The sequence below is a fragment of the Palaemon carinicauda genome, chromosome 16 (genome assembly GCF_036898095.1).
Source record: "Palaemon carinicauda isolate YSFRI2023 chromosome 16, ASM3689809v2, whole genome shotgun sequence".
Lineage (NCBI taxonomy): Eukaryota > Metazoa > Arthropoda > Malacostraca > Decapoda > Palaemonidae > Palaemon > Palaemon carinicauda.
In genome coordinates, this window is record NC_090740.1 from 135,542,909 (window position 1) to 135,566,294 (window position 23,386).

Consider the following 23,386-nt stretch of genomic DNA (forward strand, 5'->3'; position numbering starts at 1 on the left):
GGTATGTTATTGCCGATGTTGAAGCTAATGATAAAGTATGGTATCATTCCTTCATTGCATTATCATCTTTACTACTATTTGTTTTGCTACATGTAGTAAGTATTTTAAAGGATAAATGAATTATGTTCACTTTACTTCTATAAATTCCCATTAGATGTACAAATAAAACTCCTAAAGCTATTCATGATTTATTTACAAAATGCAGTCATGCCCAAAACATAGCCAACACGGTCGTACGGCCTAAGAAGAAAAAGAAATTATATTCGGATGATCCGTTGGTCTGATGGAGAGTTTAGCACCAAATTCTTATTTTAACAAAAATAATTATATAAAGACTGTTTACATACAATCTCTCTCTTTCTCTCTCTCTTGGTGGCATAGTGAATAGTTAATGGAAATGTTCAAAAGCCTGAATGACATTACAAGTATTATAATCATGTTACGCTACATACAAATCAGACCATAAATATTGAATTTAAACTAGAAACTGAATAATTACCTATTCAGGCTATAGTAAATATGGCCACGGGCTTTCTCTTGACTGAATAAAGTTGCAAGTCGTAAGAGAAATGCAGTTTTGCAACCACGGGGGCAATTCCAAATCGTGTTAGCCATTCTTGACTGTTATGGGTTTCAGAGCCGATGGAACAAGGTGAATGGGTGTCTGGTGGATGGGCGGGGCAAAATTTTGTCAAAAGGTGTTTACATTGCTTACGTAATGAATATTTTCGACTCTTGGCTCGTTATCACAGGCCATGGCGTCGGCTAGATTATTTTTACTTTATAAAAATTAAAACTATCTGGTTTAGGTTATTGATAATGCTGACAAAATTTGTGTGTGGTTGTAAAATATACATATGTCAACTTTCAGCTACATCCGATGCTTTGATAAGGAGCAAAGTCCAAAAAACCGTGTTACAGAGGCCCTGAATCTCATAGTAAATTTAATATCTAGGTGAACTGATGACGTAGCTCCCATATCACTCTAATGGTGAAATCAATTAATGAAATTTTGTACAGATCATTGTTACCGATTTAAAAGTATTTTATATATTTGTTTTTGTTACTTATATATAGTTTATTTGCTATTCTCTAATTGCCTTTCCTCACTGGGCAACTTGCCATGTTGGAGCCTTCTCCTTGTACCATTCTGTGGTTTCAATCAGGGCTATAGGATGGCTGATAATAATAATAATAATAATAATAATAATAATAATAATAAAAATAATAATATTAATAATAATAATAATAATAATAATGATGATGATGATGATAAATCATTAATCATTTATGATAATAATAATAATAGTATTAATAATGATAATAATAATAATAATAATAATAAATAATGATGATAATAATAATAATAGTATTAATAATGATAATAATAATAATGAATAATAATGATAATAATAATTGGTATTAATTAGTAATAATTACAAATAATTGATTAATAATAATAATAATGATAATTATTATTATTATTATTATTGTTATTATTATTATTATTATTATTATCATTATTATTATTATTGAGGTCCATCCTAAACCCTTTTATTTGCCTTTGGAATTAATGGGATGATAGACAATGAAACAAACAGACGCAAGTGAACACCTAAATCACCAACAGCTTCGTTAACTACAAAATGAGAGCTATAACCCCCCCCCCTCCCTAACTATCCCTATTCACTAAAGATAACTTTTAAAATTTATCACTGAAAAATAGTCAAAGGGACACATGCTATCTTATCTTATCAAATTCCACGATGAATTTTCGTAAGAAAGAAGTAACGCCGCAAGGAAGTTGCCGTTTATTCTCCAATATACCTCCAAGAAATTTCAGATAGTGGAAGTTTAAAGCAATATTTTGTCTCTTACGTACGGCAGCCTTCTATACAAGAAAAAAAAATCCAATAATCGGAAAAAGGGCTCTAGGGGTATCAAGGCTCTGTATCGAACTCCCATTGACTCGTTATGGATGACACAAGGTTTTTACCATAGAAATTTTATTGCCTCGATTTCTTGGAGCAGTTACGAAGAGAACAGCTGTCGCAGTTTATCGCTCCATGAAATTCGTGTTTTTTTTTTGTAATTTTATCACGACGGTCCCTGTTTGAGATGCAAATCTGGTTCACGGGCGTGTTTTCCCCACTTTTTTACTCCGTTGAAAATATTCCATGGAATAGATTTATGCAGGAGGTACGCGGGTGATTTTTGTCAGGCTCCATTATAACTTATTTATTGGGATTCAAGTTTCTATCGAGAGAGAATTGGGTTCGGATGGAGAAAGTTAAAGGCCTCATTGTGATAATTGTGAGAGAACGCAAATTGAAATTCGATTTCCATATTTTTACCTAACTTTTCCAACCCGTCTTATATTATTCGTGGCCTCCTCGTCCCTCTTGAGATGATAGTTTACTTTTATTTATTTATTTGTTATTTTCTTTAGGTTTATCCCAAGCTCTAACCTAGGAAGAATATTATAACTTTGTTGCTTTTTAAAATGTAAATCAGTAGCGTGTTCTTTATCATATTTCACAGCGGAGAGAGAGAGAGAGAGAGAGAGAGAGAGAGAGAGAGAGAGAGAGAGAATAATAATCATTTTATTAGGTTTGTTTAAATCCGATAGTTTATTTCCAAGCGAGATCATCATTGTTTTAATTAAAGGAAAATATGTTTCACTGACCTCTGCAGTTAGACTTTGTTACCATAAACCTATCAAACAATATTTTTTTCTTTTATAATATGTAATATGTTTTTAGTCAACCTTAGTTATGTGGTTCTTCGATGTTAAATCTCTGACCTTACAGTTCCGTTACTGATAAATTTACCTAATCGAAAGTGTTCTTAAATTTATCTTAGAAGCGAAAACTTTAAGTTTTATATAACATTGAAAAACTTATCTCCAGTATACAAGTGAATTCTGCTGTTCATGAAACTGTGAAGAAAGGGGAATGGTTAAGTTTTTGTCATGTTTATCTCCTAACTTTGGGACAGGGCTTTCATATTTATTAGCTTTTTAGAAAAGTTATGTTTACGCTGTTAATGTGAAAACATTTGTTTTAAGATTAAGAATTTCAAACGTAAAGTAAATTGTTTTATCGACACTTTTATCTATGATGGATGGTCATTGTACTTAATCATTATCATATTTATTTATTACAAATTTAAAGAGTTTTTGCTGTTTGTAAGTACATCCTGTAAGTGAAAAAAAAAAGATATGCTTTTCATTTGGTTTTAAAATCGGGCTGCACAATATTGGTTATTGATTTATTTTAATGTTGTTACTCTTTTTAAAAATTCTATTTTTCCTTGTTCCATTTCCTCACTGGGCTATTTTCCATGTTGGAGCACCTGGGCTTATAGCATCCTGCTTTTCCAACTAGGGTTGTAACTTAGCAAGTAATAATAATAATAATAATAATAATAATAATGATAATAATAATAATAATAATAATAATAATAAAAACCTTAATCATTGAGTTAGCATGATCTCTCTGTTAGGATGTTTTATTTAATATATAGATTTTGTTAGCGTTATTTAACTTTAATTAGCCTTTATATCTACCTGTAAATTGATATCACATTCTCAGGGTTAATTCTCAACGCATGTAAATCATTATCTTAACATGATATTTTCCCCTGTTGGTGCCTTTAAGCTTATAGCCTCCTGCTTTTCCATCTAGGGATTTAGCTTAGCAAATAATAATAATGATGATAATAATAATAATAATAATAATAATAAATTTGATTCTTAAGCCATTGATCCTCCTAACAGAAATGGAATATTAATAAAGTGATTATTAAATACTCTGCACAGCAACTAAGCGTTGAATCCATTCATCTTTCAGTCTGACTAAATGTCCTTACCAAACAGGGATCTGTCATTTTGGTGATGATATCAATCCCCTTCCTGTCGTTCTTTTTGGTCCAAATCAACCTCTTTTGGTCAATTCCACCGAAATTCTGTCTATTTAAAGAGCATTCTCTGATTCACTGAAGGGACTGGAAAGTCAACAATGAATGGAAGAAATTCCCTCTTTACAGTCAACCGATATCCTATCTCTCTCTCTCTCTCTCTCTCTCTCTCTCTCTCTCTCTCTTCGGTGTACCATATATATGTGTATGTATATATATATATATATATATATATATTTATATATATATACATATATATATGTGTATATATATATATATATATATATTTATATATATATATATATATATATACATATATACATATATATATATACATATATATATATATATGTATATATATATATATATATATATATATATATACGCAGGGCTTTTTATTAATCCATTGCTCCGTTGTTGTCATAATCAATAGAGTATGCTTTTCTTGGCTAGTCAACTCTAGTGAGTCGCAGGCAGGTAGAGATTGTTTTGCTGTTAGTTACTTCAAGCAAAAGCAGAATTATTGAAAACCAGTGTGTAAATATTCTTTGGAAATATTCTTTTGTCAGTTTGTTGAGATCGGTGTTACTATATGGAATTGAGTCCTGGTATGACAATGAAACATTCTCCAATAGATTGAGTAGATTTGAGACCAAAGTCCTCAGAAGGATACAGGGAGTTAAATGGCAGGACAGTATTGGAAATGAAACTATAAGAGATATTACTTACTCGAGTTCTATATGTGGATGAGATCATCATGAGGGGTAAATGGAGATGGTTTGGGCATGCTCTTCGCACTCCCCATGAGAGATTAGTTCACCAAACGTTTAGCTGGCCTCTACAAGTCACTAGAAGAGTTGGAAGACCCAGCCCTGCATGACTGAGGACTATTAGGTGTGGAGTAGGAGATGATGAATGATTGAATTAAAAGTTCAAGATAGAGACGACTGGTGAAATCTTGCCGAAGCCCTTTGCGTCGATAGGTGTAGGACAAGGTGATGATGATGAAATATTCTTTAAGAGTCACCACTTCCATGTCTTAAGGTTAAGTATAAAAGTATAAGACATACTTTGTCGAGCAACTTGACTATATAGAATTAGGGTTAGTCTTGACCAAATACTTTTGGAAAAAGAAAGTTATTTTTAGAAATTATATACCGAGAGAAAAATCAATGTGCAAGTAGTATCAAATTAAACATACAAATGTCTAGTGAGTATCGTGAAGAGAGTGTGAAGAGGAAAGAGGATAGAAACGATTAGCCCATGAATTTAGATGTGAATTTAGAAGTGATTATTGATGGTGTAAGGAGAGAGTTTATGTATTGAACCATGTAAAGGCACCGGGAGTTGATGGAATTACAAAGCAGTGAGATGTTTTCATTCGATGGTGAAACTCTAGCTGACCAAGTTTATAAGGTATTCACTTGATGAGGAATGGTGGTGAGAGAAAGGTAAAAACACTACTACTTTATACATTTATACTAATTATAGGCTTATTACAAACTTTAGTATACGTGTGAAGGTATATATTTAGATTTTTGTTAACATGACTGTTTTATAAATTATGCATATTAAAGAATATATATTTTAGGATATTTCATGAAGAATGTAATTTGTTAATGGCAATTTAAGAGATATGTGTTGTAACCTAATAGCGTAATAAAACAATGAATAGAATATATATATATATATATATATATATATATATATATATATATATATATATGCGGGGCGTATTGCGTGAAAAATAAATATAAAATCAGAAAGGATAAGCCGTGCATGTGTATATAGTTTGTGGAAAAATTGACAATGGTACTTGAAAGTATATAGAAATAAATGTAGAAGGATTAGAAAAAATGGAAGTCCCACAATGTTTGAAAATTTAAATTTAAACTAGAAAAAAAAATAGATTGGAAAAATGTAGGAAGTAATATAAATGCGGAATGCATTAACAACATAACATTTGCAGATGAAATAGTTGTGTTTAGTGAATCATGGGAGAAATTGCCAAAGATGATAAAAGATTTGAATGCAAAACACGATAGCAGATTTGAATAGAAAGAGCAGAGAGGTAGGACTGAAAATGAATATGAGTCAAACTAATTTAATGCTCAATGAAAATGCAGAGAGATAATAAATAAGGGTTATGGACGAATCTCTTGATAATCTTAATGAATATACGTATTCAGGGCAGATTGTAATCATTTCCCCAGGGCACTACATCGAAATGAAAAGAAAAATAACCATGGAACGGCGAGGTTTTAGTCAACAAAATGAGATTATGATGAGTAAAATGCCAATTTCTTTGAAAATAAGAGTGTATACTCAGATGGTCCTATCAGTATTGACTTGAGAATAAAAAATCTGAAACCTTACCGAAGCCTTTCAACATAATCTAGTTACTACTCAAAGAGCTACGGAAAGAATGGAAAGAGACAGAAAAAAGGAACATGGGTACGAGAGCAAATTAAAGTAGAGCATATTCTAACAACATGTAAGAAAAAGAAATGACATGAGTATGACATATAATTAGAATGACAGATAATAGATAAACATTGAGATAACAAAATGGGTCCATAATGATTGCTAAAGAAGTAGGGGAAGGAATAGAAGCCGATGGATTGACGAACTAAGAAAAGTTTGAGGTTGTAGACTGCCGTAGAAAGACCATAAACAGCCGCAAGTAGGAGGACATGGCTGAGACCTTTGTCCTGTAGTGGACTAGTACAAGCTGACGATGATGATAATGACGGTATACAAATATATATATATATATATATATATATATATATATATATATATATGTATATATATATATATATATATATATATATATATATATATAGCAGATATATATACACAATATATATATATATATATATATATATATATATATATATATATATATATATTGCATATGTGTGTACTTATTTCTTGATATATTTATAATTATATGTACGTGTGTTTATCTGCTTTGTATCTTTGTTAATTATTAATGTTCTTTTATTTATTTTTGGTAAATAAGTTAGACTCCAGAATCCCTCCAATACTCTGTCTTTTATTAAATTGCTTCAGGAGATCCAAAATTAGTTAGGAAAACTTCAGGGACACCTGATTTTTCGACCTTTTGAAACTTTTGCAACACATCCATCTTTTTTCCTTTCATTTGTAGTTTCCTTATTGAGTTTGGCTGTTTTTTTTTTTTTTTCTTTTTTATCCCGCATTGTTTCATCATCCTTCTTTTTCTCCAAGTTTTATCTCACGCAATCTTTTTTTATCCAAGGCCACGATATGCATGACTCAAGGTATTGATTCTTTTCTACGCCAGTATGTGCAATAAAGGTTTTGCTATGATAAAACAAAGACGAGGAAGCCTTGAACGCTGTGTGTGACCCTCTTTCACTGGAAAACGACCAATTTCCTCCCTTACTTATTGCGGGAAAATTAATAGGGTTAGAAGCTTGGGAAGATGTTATTGCAGGGACGTATAACTCCTGGCTATTTGTCTCGGAGCTGGAATCATCGTCATTTCAGTCTTATTTATCAGGTCAAGTAGAGAAAGTTCTCTTCAAGAAAATAAGTCTTTTTTGGCAGGTTTATTTCATGCAGTGCCTCGCTCGTCACGGCATGGGAAACACGTATCAAAAACTAGAATATTAAGAAATGTAGGTGAATAAAGTTTGTTATTATATGAAATATATAGTTTTGAATGTTTTGATGTAGACAGCGGTCACATGCCTAATCCTCTTTTTGTGTGTTTGTAAAATATGCCATATATGAAAAATATTTATGAGTTAACAAGTACTTGACATTATCAAGTATTTCCACTTACTGGTGAATCTCTCTTTGTTAGGAAGTACACACTCTTATGTAAAGTCAGTAAATTATATCTTTTAAATAACAGTAAATATACGACCAATGATTATTTTATAACATCATCTTTTTAGTCTATATATATTATGAACAAAAGTACCATTCCCGTAAAGTATCAATTCAGGTAACTAGTGGCTTCCCCCATTACAAAGGGATGTTGTACATATTAAGGAAAACATGAGCAGAGAGAGAGAGAGAGAGAGAGAGAGAGAGAGAGAGAGAGAGAGAGAGAGAGAGAGAGAGAGAGAGAGAGTATAAAATCTTGGTTTATGGGATATTCAATAAATGAAAGTAAAATGTTGTGCAATAAATTCTATGTGTGATTCAGGGTCTTTGGTTTTTATGAATTGCCTTTATATGTTTTAGTCATTTATGAGCAATGAAAACACTATTGAATGTAGGTTTTCGAGAAAACTATGTAATAGAGTTAGGAAGAAAGATGAGCAATATAGAATTCGGAAAGATATTTATGTGCAAGATCCGTGATTCATTCAATATCAGTTAAGAATTAAAAACTTTCTTGTTTCACCACCGTGTTATGTTGACATAACTTTAATATGATGAGGTGGTAGGAACGTAAACAAAAGGAGGAGGACTTAGCAATAAAACAAAATGTTAATTATGGCAGGAAATAACAAAAGATGAATAGCAGCTTTATTTAAACCTCTGCTGGAAACAGGTAATCGGAGGCATGGATGAATAGTAGACAATATCAACTACTGTATCAACTACAATATCAACTACTGTATAAATATCAACTACTGTATCAACTACAATATCAACTACTGTATAAATATCAACTACAATATCAACTACTGTATAACACCATGGATCAACTGCAGTATAACAGCAATGGATTTGGAATACTTATTCATTTCTAAAATGAGAGAAATCGGCACATACAGTATCAAGAAGCTAATGTTGTTCATATACAAACTAAATGGCCAGCAATACTTTTTCAAACAGATTGCTGTGTAGCTGATGCAGTGCTAATCAGGAAGCACAAGACGAGAAGACTCGATGTTTTTTTCAGGAAGTGAGGCTTCAAACAGGTGCAGAAAACGTCCTCAATAGTAAAGATTTATTCAGAATGTACACTGAAAAAAAAAAACGGCAATTTTAATCGGAAATTCTCCGGAAAATATACTATTTCTAGCCGTATTTCAGTAAAATACGGGCGACCGTAATTTTACCTTACTTTGAGATTATCTTTTACGGGTTGGTGACCGTAATATAACTCCTGTACGTCATTATCTCCGTTTTTAAAATGCGAAAAACCCTGGAATAAACATTGCCAGGCATTTACCGTTTTTATTAGGCAAATTCTTAACAGTGTATAGCTTCGTCTTCTTCATCAAGAAATTTGCATGACGTGGACGTGAGACAAGGAGAAAAGGAAGTCGCAACTGCATCGTGGAGTTTTTGAAAAGGACACGGTTTCGTTTCTAGTTTTTTTTTTCGGGTAAATGAAAGACATTGGATCGAAAGTGTAAAAGTAATCTCTTGAGAGACGTAGGTACCGTTCTTGAGAGGGGAATAACCGATATATATATATATATATATATATATATATATATATATATATATATATACTGTATATATATATATACATATATATATATATATGTATATATATATATATATATATATATATACTGTATATATATATATATATATATATACATATATATATATATATATATATATATATATATATATATATATTTATATATATATATATATATATATATATATATATATATATATATATTTGAGGAATTAATATCGAATTAATGTTATTTATATTGAGAACTAAAGGAATATGCAAGAATATCGATCAACGGTACCGCTAAAAAAAATTTCTCAGGCAATATACACAAAATACTTTTTTTAGTAATTTCATCACATGCATGTGTTTAGTCGTGCGATTAAATTATATTGTCCTTTTAAAATCATCCCCATTAACAGATAACTGGCGTATGGAAATTCCTTTCATTTTTACGCAATTATTTTCAGCTAAGACCTTTTTCCTTCCCTTATTAAGTATCTAATCATTCTTCCTAGTTCGCTAAATACTTCCAAACTAATCTAGCAAATGCATGTTTGCAAAATGCACATTATGCATATCACTCTATTTTATGTCTTCCCATGCTCCGCCTGATAGCCATTACCTAGACTTTATGCTTGTGTATCTTCTGCAATGTGTTTTTTATCCTGCAATCTTTTTCAGAGAATTTTTTTCTTTGAGATTTCCATCGTTACTGCCACTTACTTGTTAGGAATATCGTGAAACGGGGGACAGCAAAGACAGACTTCTATTTGTTTCCGTGTATTGTTTATTCTATTTTGAAAATATTACTTTTTTTACACAGCTGTTATGAATGTAACTTTCATACAAGCATTTGTTCTTGAATGTAATTGTTTCTAAAAACATGATTATTATTATGCTAAATTTTCTATGTAAACAGTTTTTCCTTAACTAAACAAAACTTTGAGACAGAGAATTTATGAGATTTCTATTACTAATTGTCCTATATTCCATAATACAAAATAAGTTTTAATGGAATTATATTATTACATTGATTTTATGACCATTGTATATCTAATAACTTTGTACTGAAGCTTCAAAATATGATTCTATCTCAAAATAAAATATATTCGGAGCACAAGTAATTTCGCCATCAATCAAATGTAAATCTTTTGAATTGGAGATCATTTGTATTGCACAATCTTTGTTATTTATTTACGTAGCTTTAACAATGATATCTCATTAAGACATAGAGAGGCAAGGAAACAATTCATCAAGCCTCGCTTAGTTATTTACAAGCCATTCACAGTAAACTTGCTCTTTTTTTCTTCCAGTTAAAGCTTGAATCTCGTTGCCATGGCAACAGTAGGAAACTCGAATGGAAGTGAAACCACTTTTAACTTTATATTGAAGAAAGTTGTTGGAGCATTTGTACTCGCGATTGAAAGTCGAAGTTTCGCCATTGTTTCAACTTTTATAGAGGCGTATCTTTGCTGTCTGTTGTCAGAGTGCACAATCGGTTTCGAAAGTTTTCTATATATTTAGGGAGGTTTTATTCTATTGTAGCCATGTATATAATTGTTTTTTCTAAAGTTTTATTTAACAAAAAAACTAAAAATTTAAGATGTATTACGCATCTCAAAATTCTTGTATCGGAAAGGATCATATCGAGTTCCTCAATTTTCAGCTCAAAGAAATTACCAATTGACAAATTACTTTATTTTTTCAAAATTATAGCAATTCGACCAATTTATAACATGTGTTTTTGGACACAGCAATTTTCATTAATTCTTCACGTTGTGTTAAACATAAATCTCATTAGGAAGAACTACTCGACTATTCACTTGAAGTGCTTTTTAGATTCCATCGGTATATCTCTTTGAACCAAATTTTGGTGTACGACGAAAATATCCGTAACTCTGTCTAGTTTTAAGAGTTCTTTGTAGTTCTTTTCTTCACCAAAATTAGATATAAAACCTGAAGCTTCGTCCAAATACATTCCTACACTCTAACTTAGTGTATTATCAATGATATTGTCATCCAGAAGGGCCCAACTCTCTCTCTCTCTCTCTCTCTCTCTCTCTCTCTCTCTCTCTCTCTCTCTTCTCTCTCTCTCTACATATGGCATTTGTAGACTATTAGAAAGCTTTGATTCTGTCAGAACGTCAACAGTAATGAAACTCCTTCAAAAACAAGCTATAGTAGAATCTTTTGTTAGAATGCTTTAAGATGTCCATACATGAAGTACAGCAATCCTAAAACTACACAAAGATATTGAAAAGATTCCTGTTGAGAAAGGAGATAGACACGGAGACCCCCATCACTCCTGAATTATTCACAGCATGTCTAGAAGAAGTTTTGAAGAATTTAGATTGGTAAAATGTAGATATGAATATTAGTTCAGAATACCTTAACAACTTAAGATTTGCAGATGACACAAGTGCTTTTAGTGGATCATGGAAGGAATTACAAAAGATGCTAGAAAATGTGTATAGAGAAATCAGAGATATAAGACTGAAAATGAATAAGAGTCAAAACTCAGATAGTGTTCAATGAAAATGCAGACAACAACTAAGAATTATGGACGAGCCTGTGGAGATTGTTAATGAATTTACACACTAGTACAGACAGTAGGCCTAAGTGTTTCTCCGGGAAACGATACCGAAATTAAAAGGATAAACATGGGATGGGACCATTTGGTAGAGAAATTGAGGCGGTGAAATGTAATGTGCCACTTTCTCTAAAAAGAAAAGCATTTAATGAGATGGTCCCACCAGTATCAAATTATGCATCAGAAACTTAGATCCTTGCTAAATCCTTAGAACATTAGTTAGTTACAACTCAAAAAGCTATGAAAAGAATAATGATGGAAATAACACTAAAAGACAGAAAAAAGAGCAACATAGATACCAGAGCTATCTAAAGTAGAGGATGTTCGAAGAATTTGTAAGAAAAGGATTTAGGCATGTGCAGGACATATAATGAGAATGACAGACCATATATGGACATTAAGAATAACAGAATAGGTACCTGGAGATTGTAAAAGAAGCAGTGGAAGGAAGAGAAGACGATTGATTAACGAACTAAGAATTTTTGTGGCCGTGTACTGGCACAGAAAGACCATAAAAGACTTTGTATTGCTGTGGATTAGTAACGGCTAATGATGATATATATACTATATATATATATATATATATATATATATAGAGAGAGAGAGAGAGAGAGAGAGAGAGAGAGAGAGAGAGAGAGAGAGATATATATATATATATACATATATATATATATATATATATATATATATATATATATATTATATATATATATATTTATATATATGTGTGTGTGTGTATGTATATACATATATATATATATATATATGTATATACATACATACTATATATATATATATATATGTATATACATACATACTATATATATATATATATATATATATATATATGTATATGTATATATATATGTGTGTATGTCTGTATACTATATGCAAATTGTTCATGTACCCAAATATATCCAGATTTTTTAACACTTCACTTGAAATTAATAACGAAATTTTTTTTATATAGTTTCTTTCTATGAATGTCTAGCAGTAATTCTTCTGCCCTCCACGTCTTCCACAAAAAAACAATTTATCTCAAGTCTTTTGAAAATTGTAGAGAAAGAGCTATAGGAATCATTCCTTAATTGTTATAATAATGGAAATTTACGAAAAATTGCATTTCTATGGTACGCGTTATTACAAAAAAAAAAAAAAAACGACTCCTATTGGAAATGTCTATAATAAAGTTTTATCAAATAGTAAAAACTAAAATAACGGTGTTGATCACATATTGTCCTAGCGTGATCTGCCGGCCTCGACACAACTAGGAATTCGGATCGATTGCTTTGGGAGGAGCGAGGGAGGGGAGCTTGAATCCTAAACCAGATTTCCAGTTTTAGTTGAAAACGGTCTGCGAAATGTCTTTGGTGATTATACATTTTGTACGTTTACAAATAGTTGATATCCAGGTATTCATATTATCGTCCTTGCATGAACCCATGGATGTATATGCAACATCTTCAGCTCGTCTTCTTTTGTTAAGGATGTTCGTGACCTGGATGCGTAAGTAAAAGTTTACACCGTCCGTGATGTTTGTGCCATTTGCTTGCGTTTTTTTTTTTTTTTTTTTTTTTTTTTTTTTTTTTTTTTTTTTTTTTTTTTGGGGGGGGGGGGTGTCTTGGGGTAAGGGGTTGAGGTGAGGGCGCTAGTAGCGTTACATCACGTTTGGCGTGACATGTCATCATCATAGCTGTGCAAGTATGGCCTGAAAAACTATGGAGGCAAAACGACATGTGTCTCAGGGAAACACAGACAGTTTTTAAACGTTTTTTGGCCTTTATAATCAATCTGCGTAATGTAGTTAAGTGCACATATCATAGTGTACAGTCGGCGCCAATGACCTTAGATGTCAGGATGCCAGAAAACCTCAAATTCAGCAATCAATCATAGTGTAGAGTAAACAACAGTAAATAAGAGGGAACATCGTAATCAAGATGTTTGAAATTAATGTTTAGATTAAACTCATTGAGTAACGATTTCATGGTTGACCTCGTTCTCCCCGAAATTCTTCAGAAATACATTTATATTTAAGCAACGTTAAAGGCAGTGATTTTAAAGCTATGAAATGAATGATCGTTGTTGTTGAGATACTCCATCTTTAATGAGAAAGATCATTTATGAGGAAGTAAAGAGATTGGCTTTTGGACTCTCTCTCTCTCTCTCTCTCTCTCTCTCTCTCTCTCTCTCTCTCTCTCTCTCTCTCTCTCTCTCTCTCTCATCCTTATATTCCGAATATAGTCGAAGTCCCCTACATTTTTTTCAATTTACTCGCTAAACAAATTTCCTACCAGAAGGAGAAGAATTGCAGCAATGAACTCTTGCATAAATAAAATTCCGCAATAAAAAAAAAACACGAATAAAAATCGTCTTAAAATTCTAAAGTGCCTCATTTTCTTTGCTTAAGTGAGGGCTGAACTCGCAGCGTGTATTGCCAGGGTTTGTATATATAATTTTGTCAGCATTATGAAATTAGGTTAATCGCATTCCATTTGATTTAAAAAGGGCAGTGTCTATTTTATGAATCAGCCTGATGATATGGAAGTATTTGTGAATTTTCGTAGGCTATGATTGATTGGGATTAATAGAATATAGCTTCTGTCCATATCACTTTGGTATGGAGTGAATTCACTTTCCAATATCCTATATGCAGAGAGAAATAAATTTCTACCTCATACTTGGGATCGAACGCTAGCCCCTTCTAATGAAAGGCCAGGTCGAAACCAACCATGCCACGAGAGCCCATAAAAGGAAATATTTTCTTTATTATTGCAAGGCATCTGTAACTCGATGCCTTTTCTATGTTTAAACAGTAGTTTTTGTTGCAAATTCACAAATATGCATTTGATATTATTCTGTAGTTTCAATGGATAAAGGTTGTTATTTTTTGATGATCAATAATATTTTCTTAATTATTTGTACTTGTATTGAATCCTTTTGAAGATAACCGACATCTGGCCACCAGAATTATTGATGTTCTCCGTCGAAATTAAACTGAAAATATTAGGTATGGAAAGAGACGTAAATTGGGGACCAGTCATGGAAAGGAAATTAAAAAGGCGTTAGGTGTGCTCAGAAGGTCGTAAGCGGGCGAAAAAAAATCGCTCCCAGAAATGAAATGAACGTGTCCCGATGAAATATGGATACTTGGAGACGAAAGCGGGATTAAATGTTTATGAACGACAAGAAAATTAGGAATTTGACGGAAATGGAAGGCCAGAAACATTTGGGATAATTTGGAGGAAATTATTGTCGATAAGGTTGGGACAGATTTTAATGATTGGTATAAAAGAAAATGATTCATGCAAATAGCTGGGGGAAAAAAAAACAGGTTTTGTTAAGAAAGTTTAGTTGGTCGAGCCATTATATATCGAATGATCAGCTTACCAGAAAGGGTATTGATTGATTGATTTGAGATTTGTTGAATTTCTGACATCTAAGGTTATTGACAGCAAGCAAAAAGCGTATTGGTTTAATTAAAACAAAATCGGGAAAGTGTCAAGTTTTACCTTACGTTGAAAAAATATACAATAATAACACAATGTCTCTTTCAGGCATAAAATTTTCAGTGACTCAAAAATGTTGTATGATTCCCTTTTTTATATGACTTCATGATGTAAATGGTAATAAACATGATTTCATAAAAGCTATGCAAATTTACATCTCAGAAAGTTTTTTATCATAATTCAATCAAATGGGTATTATTGTTATTATTATTATTATTATTATTATTATTATTATTATTATTATTATTATAATTATTATTATTAATATTATTATTATAATTATTATTATCGTTGTTGTTGTTGTTGTTGTTGTTGTTGTTGTTGTTATTATTATTATTAATATTAATATTATTATTGTTATCATTACCATTATCTTATTATTTTATCATTATCATTATTTTATTATTATTATTATTATTATTATTATTATTATTATTATTATTATTATTATTATTACTTGCTAAGATACAGCCTTAGTTGGAAAAGCAGATTGCAATAAGCCAACAGGGAAAATAGCCCAGTGACGAAAGGAAACAAGTGAAGAAAAAAATCAAGAACAGTAACATTGAAATAAATGACTCCTGTATAAACTAAAAAAATTTAATAAAAAAAAGAGAAAGAGAAATAAGATAGAATATTGTGCCCGAGTGTACCCTTAAGCAAGAGAAATTCGAGGTTTTCGGGCTTCTTGACATCTAAGGTCATTGACGCCGAGCAGAAAGCGTATTGGTTTAATTAAAACCAAATCGGGAAAGAAAGAGTGAGGTTTTACCCTTGCGTTGGAAAAAAAAAATTATTGATGTCAATAAAACGACAATGTCTCTTTCAAGCATAAAAACTTAGGTTCATTAAATTTTCAGTGACTTAAAAATTTCGTGTATTTTTTTCTTATTATGACCTGATGATGTAAAGGGTAATAAACATTAATTTCAGAGAGCTATGCAGATTTACTTCTCAGAAAGTTTTTTATCATAATTAAATCAAATGGGTAATATTATTATTATTATTATTATTATTATTTTTATTATTATTACTACTACTACTACTACTAGCTAAGCCACAACCCTAGGTGGAAAAGCAGGATGCTATATTCAAGGAAAGAAGTCTGTAAGTGCGTTCCTAAATGAAAATTTTAAATCATGAGATGATAATCCTCTTTAACACTAACTCTCTCTCTCTCTCTCTCTCTCTCTCTCTCTCTCTCTCTCTCTCTCTCTCTCTCTCTCTCTCTCTCTCTCTCTCTCTCTCTCTCTCTCTGAAAATTATTTGTTTTAGAGGTCGCTTATTAACGGCAAATGTAAAGGTCTGGACAATGCCCTAGTGACCGACTATATATGCACATATATATATATATATATATATATATATATATATATATATATATATATATATACAGTACAGTATATATAATATGAATATATATACATATATATGCGTGTGTGTTTGTGTGTGTCTTTAGGTCTGTATGTGTGATCAGTGCCTAAACCCCCTTACCCCCCGAATTAGGACCAGGGAGGGTCAGGCAACAGCTGCTGGTGACTCGGCAGGGTGACCTATAGACACCCTCAACCCCCTCCCCCCCCCCCTTGTTCACAAGGCCAATGGGGTTACAGACACTACTAGAAGATATCGGGATCTCGTCCAACAGATTGCGAGAATGCACAGTGGGTCAGAATGGGAGATATAGGGACAAAAATCCTTTCAAGGCAGGAACTCATTCCATTTTGGACTAAATATCAGTTATTATCAAATGATTAAATTAATATACAGTAAGTACTTGATTTTAAACTTATAAAGCTTATAATAACTTGATAATTCAAATCACATTAAACATTAGGAAAAAGTGAGTTCATGAAAAGTATTAACATTAAATTTTGTTTGATAACAACTAATACAGTTGCCCTAAATTTGCAAGAACTATAACCTAAGTGTTTTCCTTTAAACGGTTGCACCAACAAATTTAGGAACAGTTCATGTAAAACAAAAATATATAATATTCAGATAAGAAAAAATCTTAGGATAAATGCTGAAAGCAGTAGTCGTTCATGAGTGATGGACACAAGTGGTCTTAAGTTAGGAAATATAAATTACGTTAGATTATGATTTCAGTCCATCACTTGATATATCGGAATCTGTAACGATTTGCAATCATCAACTGGAAGATCTTTCTTGAATAAGCTTTTAACCCGATTCCTCAGTGATGTTATTAGGGGATCTGTTGAAAAAATATCATTCACATTAAGTCTTCATTTTTTTACGCGACTCTTTACAGCAAAAGGATTATCTTTATTCTTTGCTTCTTCTCCCTCTTCAAGAAAAAGTAAAATTGTTAGATGAAACCGTTGAAAGAGAGACCATAAAGTTCCTTGACCCGTATGGCTGCTATCAGAGTGTGAAGGAACATTGTTTTCTTAAACCAGGTGAAAATTTGTTGCCTGGTGAAGTGGAACATAAGGAGGTCTCTTTAGAGACCGGAGAATTTGAACCATGTTCAGAGAGGAAGGTTTCAATTCCGACTGGGGAAAGTCAAGTTGTAAGTCCGTGTAAGTTAGAAAAGGTCTACCGATGAAATACCAATTATACTCTTCCATATAAATTTTAGCAGTACTGGTGCAAAATGTTTTAAATGATGTGATATTGATATAAAGTTCTTGAGGCCAAAAACTTCATTTAATGTTTCAGCAAGCAGGAAAAACCTTCTAGCTGTATTTCCATTATTTAACAACCCAAAGCCGGACTGAGAAATATGCAGGGGGTCATCCTCGACATTCAAAGGGAGTTATATTAGATGCTCTTTCATATTTGATAAGAAGCCAGTCTTTGGCGGTTACAAGAAAAGAGACTAGAGGGAAACGAGAAGCTCTTCTGTGATTTTGTATATTTAGAGAAGGCTTACGATAGAATAACAAGAAAAGTGATGTTCTGGTGTTTGAGGAAGAGAAAAGTCGAGGAGAAGTTAGTTAGAATGATAGAGATGATATGCGAAAGAACAAGGACAAAGGTAATAACAGCTGCTTGAGAAACAGAAACCTTTGACGTTAGTGTTGGAGTATACCATGTCACAGCATTAAGCCAGATTTTATTTATGCTGGTCTTGGATGTGTCAGATGAAGAGATCAGAGATGAGGAGTTGTGGGAGTTGCTGTATACAGATGATTTAGTGATTACTGCTGAAAATGAGGAAGACTTACAGAGATAGATTGTATTAGCAAGAGACTTTAAAGAGGGTATCTTGAAGATAAATGTTGATAAGACTGAAGCTATAGTGAGTAGTAAGGAAGGAAGGACAGACTAGCTATTTATGAAAGGGGCTCGGTTATAAAATAGATAGAAAAATTTAGATACTTGGGATTTACTATAATTCAGAAAGAAAGATGTGAGGCTGAAGGTAAGACTAGGATAAAAGCAGCCTTGAGGAAGTGGAGGGAGGTAACATGAGTGGTATGTGATAAGAAAATACAAATCAAGCTCAAAGCTAAGATCTATAGCACAGTAATAAGACCGGTATTAACATATGGATCGGAAACGCGGGCTTTAAGACGAAGAGGAAGCAAAGCTTAAGAATGTAGAATTGACAATGCTGAGGTGGATTATGGAAATATCACTGCTTGAAAGATTGGAAAATGATGACATTAGAAAAATGGCAGGCGTAGTAAATATTACAGCGGTGATAACAGTGTCACGACTGACAATTTGTGGCCACGCATTAAGGATGGATGGAGGGAGAGAGTGAGGAGATGGAGATGGAGGCAGATAATTATATGACAAGATAAGGTGAAGGATGATATGGAGAGAAGAGGTTTGATGGACAAGAGAAGGCATTGGAGAGGACGCTTCAGGCAACCGACCTCTTAATGTAGGGATAACGGTGGGAAAGAAGGAAGAGAAGCCAATATTTGTACCTACTTATAAATAATTTCCTGTTTTTTTAACATTTTTTCATCTGATATTTAAGTTCTTAGGAAACTTGATCACAATCTATGTTGCTGTAACGTTATCACTTACAATATATTTAATCTTTCCAAGCAAGAAATTTTATAATCCCTCGCATTAGAATTATGCATAAAACCAATTCTTATCCCTTCTCTTGCTTCAGTCAAGAAATATTGGTAATCATTATCTATTTGTGTTCATTTATTGAATAAAATATATATGACAAAGGAGAAATTCTATAGCCTGATAATAATTCGATATCTAACACAATTTTTATGAATACTTTCTTCCATACTCTTCTGAATTTATATGTTCTTGGTAGAAAGAGCTGCATCAAGTACTAAAAAATATCTTGTATTGATTGTTATGAAATTACCAATCTTTGTAAAGCATTGCAATTTTTGTGCTCTATTACGAACTGTTATTGAAAATGTTCAATAATGTACGACTGAATTATTAGGCATGAAGTTATAACTAATATATTGAGCTAACAAAATATTGGTAACTGTATTTAAATCGTTAAGTAATGCACAAAAAGTAGTATAAAGTGTTCTTTATAACGCACCTTTCACAAGCAGTACCTTAAGAAACAGTAACAATGGTATAGGAAACCAAGAGCGAAGCGTTCTACCCTGTTCCATGGAACGTGAAAATCGGAGAGTTACAGTTGGTCATGATATATAATATTGCATTCCTTTAGGCCTGATATTTTATGTCTTTAGATTTTTATAATTACTAAAGCAATAGTGAAAGTAAAAGAATCGATTTTGTCTACCTGCCGGAATGAGACGTTTCCAATAGCCTACCACAACTCTTGTTTATGCAAATAAAAATTGGACAAAGAATGCTACTAAAATGAAATTGGGTTTAGACTTTAAATGATCGTTTTTTTTTCTTTTTCTTTTTTTCGTGGGAAAAGACTCGACTCCTAACTTTTGTTCGTGGGAAAAGACTCGACTCCTAAGGAAAAGATCGTACAGTATTGTTGCTAGGGATTATTATTACTTGCTAAGCTACAACCCTAATTGGAAAAGCAGGATGCTATAAGCCTAAGGGCCCCAACAGGGAAAATAGCTAAGTGAGAAAAGAAAATAAGGAAACTGCAAGAAAAGTAATTAATAGAAGGTTCTCGAAATGGTTGGATAGATACCAGGAAATTGATATTGGAAAGGAAGTACAAGAGCACATGCAAAATGAAAGTGAATGGCCCAATTCGAAGTGATTAATGTTTCAATACTTTTACTGCAAAGTGGCACTATCGATCACCCAGTAGGTAGAGATGAATACGACCGTGACTGATATGTTGCCAATGTCGGGAGCCTTCCTCTGTTAGGGGAAGCAGGTTTGTGTTGATATATATATATATATATATATATATATATATATATATATATATATATATATATATATATATATATATACATGTATATATATATGTGTGTGTATATATATGTATATATACAGTATATACACTATATTATATATATATATATATATATATATATATATATATATATATATATATTATTCTGTATATATATGAGTGTGCGCGAGCAAGTTTGTACAAAATAGTATGTAAATGGGCATATATTAATTCTATTTAAACATACGTCTCTCTCTCTCTCTCTCTCTCTCTCTCTCTCTCTCTCTCTCTCTCTCTCTCTCTCTCTCTCTCTCTCTCTCTCTCTCATTTCGGTTTATGACTGCTTCGAAATCCGACCCAAAATATCTGAACTTGATAAACCTAAGGAAATCTTAGGGCTGTGATTCCCTCGGCTTTTTTTTTCTTTCTTTTTTTTTTCCCTGAATTTGAGCGGGAAAAAGTGTTGATGGAACTATTGCTGGATGGCAAGAAATGAAGGAAAGGTGGAGAAGAAAATCGCTTAATTTTCTCAATTTTTTTCTTCGCCTCTTTTTTTTCCTGGGGAAATTATATCTCACCGAATAATACTCTTCGCGGAATTCTAGATAAGATGGGATACCATTGGCGAATATGTATTTTTTTTTTTCATGGAAAAATAAAAACTTATTTCATCCAGTTCTTACCTCAAGGGAAAGTTGGGATTCCATTCTATATTCTTTTTGAAATAAGCTATCCATGTGGTGTTATTCCTTTTTATGTGATTAAAGTTTTTTTATTATTACTCTATATGTAATTATTTGCGTTGTTTTTTGAAAACTATTATTTTTTTTTCTAAATAAAGCTAGTAGGAATTTTAAGATGTAAAATGTTATTGAAATTAATACGTATTTCATGATTTGTTTTTTTTTTTCAATAAATTGGTGTAATATGTGTACATATTAATCCCTAATGATATTTTCTTAATCATCAGTTGAGTTACCAGTTATCATTGTTCCTCTTGAGTATCATCATCAAATTATTTTTTACATGTAGTGTTACATATTTTTTTTTTTTAAGTATTTTGGATTTTTTCCTATAGGAGTTACACTGGATGCAATTTCCTTTCTCTTATCCTTAAAAAAAACATTATTTATAGAATTTATAAAAAAAATTAGGAAGATGATGGTTGAAATTGTTATTTTTTTTTTTTTCAATAATTTACTTTTTATGCAAATGTAATAAGTAAGAGCATCAGCCAGCTAAGAGAGTTATACTTTGAAACCCACCATTAGTATCTTTCACCTCAAGTGATGAAACACTCCCGGCCTGATTAAAGCCGAGACCTCGGCTAGTCTTAACTGTCTGCTCCTGGGAATAGTCTGGGCCTGATATTTACACGGCCGATACGCTTTTGTGAATAGCATTGGGATATCTGATCTCTCCTGCCTTTCTTGATTAGTCCATCTTGTATTTAGTATACAGCCAGCTGAAGTATAAGGTACCAATGAAGTCCAAACTAGTAAAACTACAAAAGCAAAAGTTTTTTTTTTTATTACCAACAGCTGGCATGTGGTTTATACTTTTATTTTGTGGAGAAAAGGGTGTAGAACACATGATACACCAAATAGTAAATTTCAAGGAGTTCCAGTGGTGATAGAGTAGCTTCAACAGAACGATATACTCTTGAATTTCATATATTCAATCATGATATTGGAGCCTATAAAGTATCAATTGATGTGGTATTATTTACTGATCTTAATTTGCATTATTTTATGGTGTATCGTCAAATTTTGTTGTAAGCTTTCATATTCAATATGTGGACTATATGTATTGTCCCTTTCGACTTGCAATGTATTATACGATTTCACTGTTATTTTGCATTATTTGTATGTATTTTTTTCTTTTTATTGAGATATCTTTTGGCGTGCCTTATCCTACACTAAAATTCATATTGATATCTGTAATTTGCAATTAAATCCGTGATTTATTTGTACCGTCCCTTGAAACTATTCCTGGTCTTTTGGTCCTGCATACATCCACTGAATTGTGCGTCTTGGATTCCTGCAATTTTGCTAAGCACCAGTTTCCTTTCATGTGATATATTATCTTATTTACCCTGCCATCATTTCGGTCTCGTTATAGCCACTTCTTTCTTTTTTAATTATGTTTCCAATAAGAAGCAGCCGATCCTTTCCTATTGTCTGGAGATTGCAAAAGTTGCGAACGAGTTGAAGAACTTTGAAATTACGTCTTTTTGTCATTACGCACATTTCCTCCTCCTCCTCCTCCTCCTCCTCCTCCTCCTCCTCCTCCTCCTCCTCCTCCTCCTCCTCCTCCTCCTCTTCTTCTTCTTTTTCTTCTTCCTCTTCTTCTTCTTCTTCTGTTTTATATTTCTTTTTTGTGCTATACATGATATATAATTTCTTAATTTTCAGCTCCCCCTCCTCATTCTCATCCTACTTCTTGAATCTGTCAGATTACTTTCGTGTGTGTCTGATATTTTGTCATATCTCTCGCTTCGATCATGACACTCTTGAACTTGGAAGTTAGATATATCACGTTTAAGATTATACTAACCAGTTTCCTTAATAATTTTCTCTAAGCATGATAAGATGTATTTCGCAAGTATTTTTATTATGATTCATACAAAATGTATATCTGTGCATTTCAAATTG

General features: G+C 32.1%; 1 protein-coding gene across 1 annotated transcript in view; it reads left to right on the forward strand.

The window, feature by feature from the left end:
- The window catches only part of LOC137655586 (uncharacterized), a 36,167-nt gene extending 17,532 nt beyond the window's left edge, over nt 1–18,635 (forward strand). Inside the window, exons 3-4 of the mRNA XM_068389485.1 lie at nt 17,709–17,979; nt 18,544–18,635. Of these exons, the coding sequence (XP_068245586.1) occupies nt 17,709–17,979; nt 18,544–18,635 (363 nt within the window). The remainder of the gene's footprint in view (nt 1–17,708; nt 17,980–18,543) is intronic.
- Nucleotides 18,636–23,386: the final 4,751 nt, after the last annotated feature.